The following is a 7,949-nucleotide window of genomic DNA, read 5'->3' as shown; positions in this document are numbered from 1 at the left end:
ACAAGCACTAGCCAACATGCTCAGCCTAGTTTTCTTTTTTTTTGAGACGGAGTCTCGCTCTGCCGCCCAGGCTGGAGTGCTGTGGCCGGATCTCAGCTCGCTGCAAGCTCCGCCTCCCAGGTTCACGCCATTCTCCTGCCTCAGCCTCCCGAGTAGCTGGGACTACAGGCACCCACCACCTCGCCCGGCTAATTTTTTTGTATTTTTTAGTAGAGACGGGGTTTCACCGTGTTAGCCAGGATGGTCTCGATCTCCTGACCTCGTGATCCGCCCGTCTCGGCCTCCCAAAGTGCTGGGATTACAGGCTTGAGCCACCGCGCCCGGCCTGCTCAGCCTAGTTTTCTAATTTTGATAGCCGTATTATGATTATGTAGGAGAAAGTACTACTTGCTTGTAGGAAACACTAATCAAGTATTTGGAGATAATAGGGAATGTCAGTAATTTACTCCTATACAGCTTTAAACATTTTTATACTGTATTGACCACTTTCCTCTAAGTATGCAATTTTTTAAAAAGGAAAAGAAATTGCCGGGCGCGGTGGCTCAAGCCTGTAATCCCAGCACTTTGGGAGGCCGAGACGGGCCGATCACGAGGTCAGGAGATCGAGACCATCCTGGCTAACACGGTGAAACCCCGTCTCTACTAAAAACTACAAAAATCTAGCCGGGCGAGGTGGCGGCGCCTGTAGTCCCAGCTACCCGGGAGGCTGAGGCAGGAGAATGGCGTGAACCCGGGAGGCGGAGCTTGCAGTGAGCTGAGATCCGGCCACAGCACTCCAGCCTGGGTGACAGAGTGAGACTCCGTCTCAAAAATAAAATAAAATAATAATAATAATAAAAATAAAAAGAAATTTACAGATACTCTCCAAATATGCATATGTATTTTTAAAGCTTAGATAGTACCAAACTGTCCTCCAGAAAATTTATATCAATTTATGCTTATATCATTTAGACATTAAGTGAACATTAGTAATGTTGGGAATTTCACTGGATCATTAAAAAAAAATAAAAATTGGCTAGACACGATGGCTCATGTCTGTAATCCCAGGACTTTGGGAGGCAGAGGCGTAAGGATAGCTTGAGCCCAGGAGTTTGAGACCAGACTGGGCAACATAGCGAAATCCTGTATCAACAAAATATATAAAATTCCTAAGTTTTTAATATATATACACACATGTGTATATATGTATATACACACACATATGTATGCATACATATACATATATATACAGATACACACGTATATATACACACACGTGTATATACACGTATATATGCACATATACACATATATTCATATACACATAAACATATATTCACGTGTATATATACGTGTGTACATGTGCGTATATACGTGTGTGTGTATATATATACATATGTATTTTTTGAGATGGAATGTCGCTCTGTCACCAGGCTGGAGTGCAGTGGTGCAATCTCAGCTCACTGGAACCTCCGACTCCCTGGTTCAAGTGATTCTCCTGCGTCAGCCTCCAAGTAGCTGGAATTACAGACACACGCTACCACACCCAGCTAAATTTTGTATTTCTAGTAGAGATGGGGTTTCACCGTGTTGGCTAGGATAGTCTCCATTTCCTGACCTCGTGATCTGCCCACCTCGGCCTCCCAAAGTGCTAGAATTACAGACATGAGCCATCGCACCCAGCCTTAATATATTTTTTAGAAGTCACTTTTGTCCCTATATTTTTTATTGGCCCACCAGGTCCCCAGACTACTTATTAATGTAAATCAAAAACTTACATCAATCTCCATGTGCCGAAACCTGCACACCTGTCGAAAACAGCGCCCTTCTTGCCATAATGTGCAAACAGTTTCATTTCCTAGTGCAGCTTCACAGTGACGGAATGGGCAGCTGTCGCCCTGTAAACAAACAGAGAACACAGAAAAAAACTGTAGCACTGAAATACACCCTAGGTAAAATATCCATAACAAGAGCTCCTGGAATTTAGATAAGCACAAATGAGTAAGAAAGGATAGGTAAGGTAGAAAACAATGGAGATGGAATGACAGGAACAAACTGAGAGCAACAAATTTATTATTTCCTATAACCTATTTCTTGACAGTACCCTTCATTTGATCTGGCATGAGTGACACAAGCTGAGACAAAGGGTTGAAAAAGACAAGTAGGAGTGTTAGATACTCTTTAAAAATGTATTTTACAGTTCATCTTCAAAACTGACATACTGACTTGTGTAACTCTAGCTTGTGATGTAAATCAGAAAGTAAACAGAATTTAAATATAATTAACAGCTACTCAGGAGGCTGAGGCAGGAGAATGGCGTGAACCCGGGAGGTGGAGCTTGCAGTGAGCCGAGATCGTGCCACTGCACTCCAGCCTGGGCGACAGGCTCCGTCTCAAAAAAAAAACACAAATCAAGATGACTGAAGAACAAACTTTTGTAATATATACATTTATAGAATTAGTCATAAAATCACAGAAAGCAGTAGGCATATGTAAATAGAGCTGCAAAAGAATCAAGCAGAAAAACAGAAGTTTTGACAAAGATAAAGCCATTCTAAATATGCTTTTGCATATTCAGAATGATGGCTCTATATTCTCAGTACTCAGCAGGAAATCTGGGAGAAGAAAGAAGTCAAATTCAACCCATGACAGTTTCTGCAAGTACAACACAATTCACTCACTCATTTAATATGAAGTATATAAAATCAAAGTTAGTAAGGCATAGGTCAAAGTGACCCCATTTCCAAAGCCACCCTGAACAGATTAATTGTGAACACTGAATGATGACTACATGCCACGCGCCTTTTCACTTTTGTAGAAGATGGGAAAATTAGTTATATATAAAATGAAGAGAAAAAAACAATGAATTATTCTAAATACATTATCCTTTAAAAAACTGACAGCCAATAATAAACAGCTAGGCAAAAAATATATATATACTAAAAACAACTTAAAATGTTGGGCAAATCTTATCCAATTCTATTAAGCAAACTGTAGAAAGAACTGATTTAAAGATGTCAATTCTTACTTTGGTACATGTAGAATAGAAAAAAAAATAGCAGTCTTCTCCTTGATTAGGCATGCTGGGTAGATTCTTAGATCAGAAGTGGCTTCTTGAAATAAGCCACTGCTTCCTCAAAGCAAGGACCAGGCTCCAAGTCCTCGTGAAATGAGTTTAATCTTCCAAATGACAACTCAATCACAGAAACTGTCTTTAAACTGTAAACCTAAAATGAGGAGACAATGAATTAAAATATTTCAGGTAAATTCTTCCTCCTTCAAATTACCATGGCTAATGAGATCATATTGCTAGAATCAAATTTTATTAATACAAACTTGCTTATACAGAGCCCTGTAAACACACTGATTGTGAATACTATACATTCTCATCTGCAATGTAAAATTTTGGCTAGAAAGGCCATGCCTTTCTTTTATATTCTCTATGATGCTTATTACACGATTACAGCATTGTAAATAAGCAGTGTTAACTAAAGATCTACATTTTATTTTTAATTCTTTTTAGAGACAGTGTCTCACTCTGTTGCCCAGGTTGGAGTGCAATGATGTGATCACAGCTCACTGTAACACTGAACTCCTGGGCTCAAGGGATTCTCCCACCTCAGCCTCCCCCAAGTATCTAGGACTATAGGCACATGCCACTACGCCCACCTAATTTTTAAAAAAAATTTTTTTGTAAAGACAGGATCTTGCTATGTTGTTCAGTCTGGTCTTGAACTCCTCCCTCAAGCAATCCTCCTCCCTTGGCCTCCCAAAATGCTGGGAATACATGTGTGAGCCATCCCGCCCAGCCTGATCTACATTATACACATATGTATATATATTTTTGCCTACTAACTTGAAAGTCTCAAAACACTACATACATTTTAGATTATTAATGGGACTGAGGTTACTAACACAAGATACTTGCTAACAAAATATATTAAAGTAGAATGTTTCATCTAAATGAAAAAGTTCAAATATTTTCACAAGCATTTTTATTTCAAAAGTATATAATCATAACTAGGTGAGAAAATCCTGTTTAACTAGAATAACTGATGAAACAATTACTTCTGAAAACATTTACAGATCTAGCTTACATTAATGAAGATGACTAGAGCAGTACACCAATTACAAACAAGAAGCAAAAGAAGTCTTTGGGGCTTTCCATAATAGTGAGTCCACAAAACAACAAATATTTTCTCCCCTAGTCCACGGCATACCCTGATCTCCACACTAAAACGTCCAAGCAAGCTTCTACAAAAGCATATAACAAGAGCACATATGAGAATATGGAAGGTGTTTCCACAAACTTATATACACCCTAAGATCAGGTTTCAGAAACAGTGATCTACAACTTCAAATCAATTAAGTCAAATTCAATCACATCTCCCACTAATAATTCTTAATGCAAGAATGGTATGCTATGATGAAAAGTCGCCTTGATGTTAACAACCTGGATTAGGAGTAACAGTCTGACACTAACACGTACCCAAATGTTTAAAGTTTACATACCCTTCGACAAACAATTCCATTTCTAGAATTTATTATAAGGTAGAAGTATTAAAGGTAACAATGCACAAGAAATGTTATCACAATCTTCTTTTAATAATGAAATAGGCCAGGTGCAGTGGCTCACGCCTATAATCCCAGTACTCTGGGAGGCCGAGGTGGGCAGATCACTTGAGTCCGGAGTTTGAGACCAGCCTGGACAACATGATAAAACCCCACCTCCTAAAAAGCAGAAAAAAATTTAGCTGGCTGTGGTGGCGCACACCTGGGATCCCAGTTACTTGGGGGAGCTGAGGCACAAGAATCACTTGAACCCAGGAGGCAGAGGTTGCAGTGAGCCAAGATTGCACCATTGCACTCCAGCTTGGGCAACAGAGCGAGACACTGTCTCAAAAAAGAAAAAAGGAAAGGAAAAAAATAATGAAATAATATCTAGAAACCTAACTGTTCAAAAACTGGAGACTATTTTTAAAAAGTTATGATATATGGCCAGGCACGGTGGCTCATGCCTGTAATCCCAGCACTTTGGGAGGTGGAAGTTGGTGGATCACTTGAGGTGAGGAGTTTGAGAACAGCCTGGGCAACATGGCGAAACCCCATCTCTACTAAAAATACAAAAATTAGCCAGGTGTGGTGGCACACACCTGTAGTCCCAGCTACTCAGAAGCCTGAGGCAGGGAAACTTCTTGAACCTGGGAGGTGGAGGTTGCAGTGAGCCGAGATCACGCACTGCACTCCAGCCTGGGCAACAGAGTGAGACTCCATTTCAAAAATAAATAATAAAAAAAAAATTATGGTATATTCACATAATGTGACAATATACAGCCATTAGAGTTTCATACCAGAAAGTAAATGCTGCCGTAAAAAAACAAAAAACTTTAAAAATATGGAAGTAGTTTTGTTATTGGGTCATGGGTGCAGGCTGGAAGACTTTTGAGGTGCTTGATAGAAAAGGCCGAGAAGAAACTGCTGCTAAAGCATATGAGCATTAAAGGCGCTTAAGGTACTTATGGTGAGGTTTCAGTCAGAAATGAGGATCGTGTTATTGGAAAGTGGAGGACAGGTTATCTTTTTTTTTTTTTTTTAAGTTGGAGTCTTACTCTGTCACCCAGGCTGGCGTGCAATGGCGCCATCTTGGCTCACTGCAACCTCCGCCTCCCAGGTTCAAGCAATTCTTCTGCCTCAGTCTCCCAAGTAGCTGGAATTACAGGCTTGCACCACCACAAATGGCTAATTTTTGTATTTTCAGTAGAGACAGGGTTTCACCATGTTGGCCAGGCTGGTCTCAAACTTCTGACTTCAGGTGATCCACCCACCTCGGCCTCCCAAAGTGCTGGGATTACAGGTGTGAACCACTGTGCCCAGCAGGAAAGATTATTCTTGTTATAAAGTGACAGAGAACTTAGAATTGTGTTCTGTTGCACAGAAGGCAGAACTTAGAAGCAATGAACTTGGGTTTTAGCTGAGGAGATTTCTAAGCAACGTGTGGAAGGAACAGCCTGGGCTTTTCCTGCTGCTTATAGTGAAATGCAAGGAGAGAAATATATTGAGGCAAGAACTATCAAGCAAAAAGGAATAAAGAATCTGAACTTGAAAATTTAGAAAATTCTCACTCTATCCATATTGCAAAAAAAAAAAAACAAGAATGTATGCTCTGTAGAGAAAAGGGTATGGGTGGGCAGCAGTTTGTTGGAGATTAGGTGTGTGACTAGATTCAGGCAACCATCTTAGCAAAAAATGTTGCCAGCTCAAAACGAAAGACAGACATGTACAGAGGGGACGTGATGAGAAGATATACAAGAAGATGACCATGTGGCTGGAGTGATGCATCTACAAACCAAGGAATGCCAAGGATTGCCAACAAACACCAGAAGCCAGAAGGGGTAAGGAAGGATCATTCCTCTACAGGCTTCAGAGGGAGAATGGCCCTGCTGAAATCGTTTTGGACATCTCACCTTCAGAATTGTGAGACAAAAAACTCCTTCATAAGATCTAAGAGCTGGCCGGGTGTGGTGGCTCACGACTGTAATCCCAGCACTTTGGGAGGCCAAGGCAGGCAGACCACAAGGTCAGGAGCTCAAGACCATCCTGGCTGACCCAGTGAAACCCTGTCTCTACTAAAAATACAAAAAATTAGCTGGGAAAGGAAGGATCATTCCTCTACAGACTTCAGAGGGAGAATGGCCCTGCTGAAATCGTTTTGGACATCTCACCTTCAGAATTGTGAGACAACAAACTTCTGTAGCTACCCAGTTTGTGATACTTTGTTATGGAAGTCCTAGGAACTAATACAGATTACAAGCATAGTCAAATGACCTTTGACAAAGGAGCAAAGGATAGTCTTTCCAACATGTTACTGGAACAAATGGATACCCACATATAAAAAAATAATTCTAGACACAGACTTTACACTTTTCACAAAAATAAAATGGATAACAACTTAAATACAAAAGAAAACCAATAAACTGGATTTCAATAAAAACCATTAAAATTTAACCGGGCATGGTGGCGAATGCCTGTAATCCCAGCTACTCGGGAGGCTGAGGCAAGAGAATCACCTAAATACGGGAGGCGGAGGTTGCAGTGAGCCGAGATCACGCCACTGCACTCCAGCCTGGGCAACAAGAGCGAAACTCCATCTGAAAAAAAAAACAAAAAACATTAAATTGGAGTTCATTAAAATTAAAAAAGGTCTGCTCTGTGAAAGGTCTGTTAAGAAGCTTTAAGAAAGAAAGAATGAAAAAGTCACAGGCTGGGAGAAAATATTTGCAAAACATAAGTGATAAGGTCTGATATACAAAATACATAACCCTTGAAACTCGAAAATAAGAAAACAACCACCCAATTCAAAAAGGCAAAAGATCTGAACAGGTACCTCACCAAAGAAGGTATACAGATGGAAAATAAGCATTTGAAACCTTGCCCAACATCATACATCATTAGGGATTGCAAATTCCTTTTCCAATGGCTAAAATCCATTCAGGCACAGTGGCTCACACCTGTAATCCCAGCACTTTGGGAGGCTGAGGCAGGTGGGTCATCTGAGGTCAGGAGTTCAAGATGGGCTTGGCAAACTGGTGAGACCCTGTCTCTACTAAAAATACAAAAATTAGCTGGCCGTGGTAGCATACACCTGTAATTCCAGCTACTCAGGAGGCAGAGACAGGAGAATCATTTGAACCTGGGAGGCAGAGGCTGCAGTGAGCCAAGATCGTGCCACTATACTCCAGCCTGGGCAACAGAGTAAGACTCCGTCTCAAAAAATAATAATAATAGAAAATAAAAATGGCTAAAATCCAAAATACTGAAAGCACTAAATGCTGGTGAGGATGGGAAGCAACAAGACAGAAGTCTGAAAAATCACAAAACATGGAATAGTATGCAGCCAATGAAAAGGAACGAAATCATGTCCTTTGCAGGGACATGAATGGAGCCAGAGGCTATTATCCTTAGCAAACTAA

The 7,949-nt window shown here is 40.6% G+C and overlaps 1 protein-coding gene across 40 annotated transcripts in view; it reads right to left on the bottom strand.

Annotated features, from left to right (window-relative positions):
• The window catches only part of ZC3H11A (zinc finger CCCH-type containing 11A), a 61,371-nt gene that overhangs the window by 36,425 nt on the left and 16,997 nt on the right, over positions 1-7,949 (bottom strand). For all 40 annotated transcript variants that reach the window (XM_033199231.1, XM_033199270.1, XM_033199259.1 and 37 more), the window contains 2 exons: positions 3,008-3,206; positions 1,758-1,877 (listed from right to left, as the gene is read on the bottom strand). In XM_033199231.1, the coding sequence (XP_033055122.1) occupies positions 1,758-1,877; positions 3,008-3,061 (174 nt within the window). In that variant the 5' untranslated portion in view covers positions 3,062-3,206. The remainder of the gene's footprint in view (positions 1-1,757; positions 1,878-3,007; positions 3,207-7,949) is intronic.

The sequence above is a fragment of the Trachypithecus francoisi genome, unplaced genomic scaffold, assembly GCF_009764315.1.
Source record: "Trachypithecus francoisi isolate TF-2019V2 unplaced genomic scaffold, Tfra_2.0 Lachesis_group5, whole genome shotgun sequence".
In the NCBI taxonomy this organism is placed as follows: domain Eukaryota; kingdom Metazoa; phylum Chordata; class Mammalia; order Primates; family Cercopithecidae; genus Trachypithecus; species Trachypithecus francoisi.
This window is presented reverse-complemented; position numbering and strand designations above follow the sequence as displayed.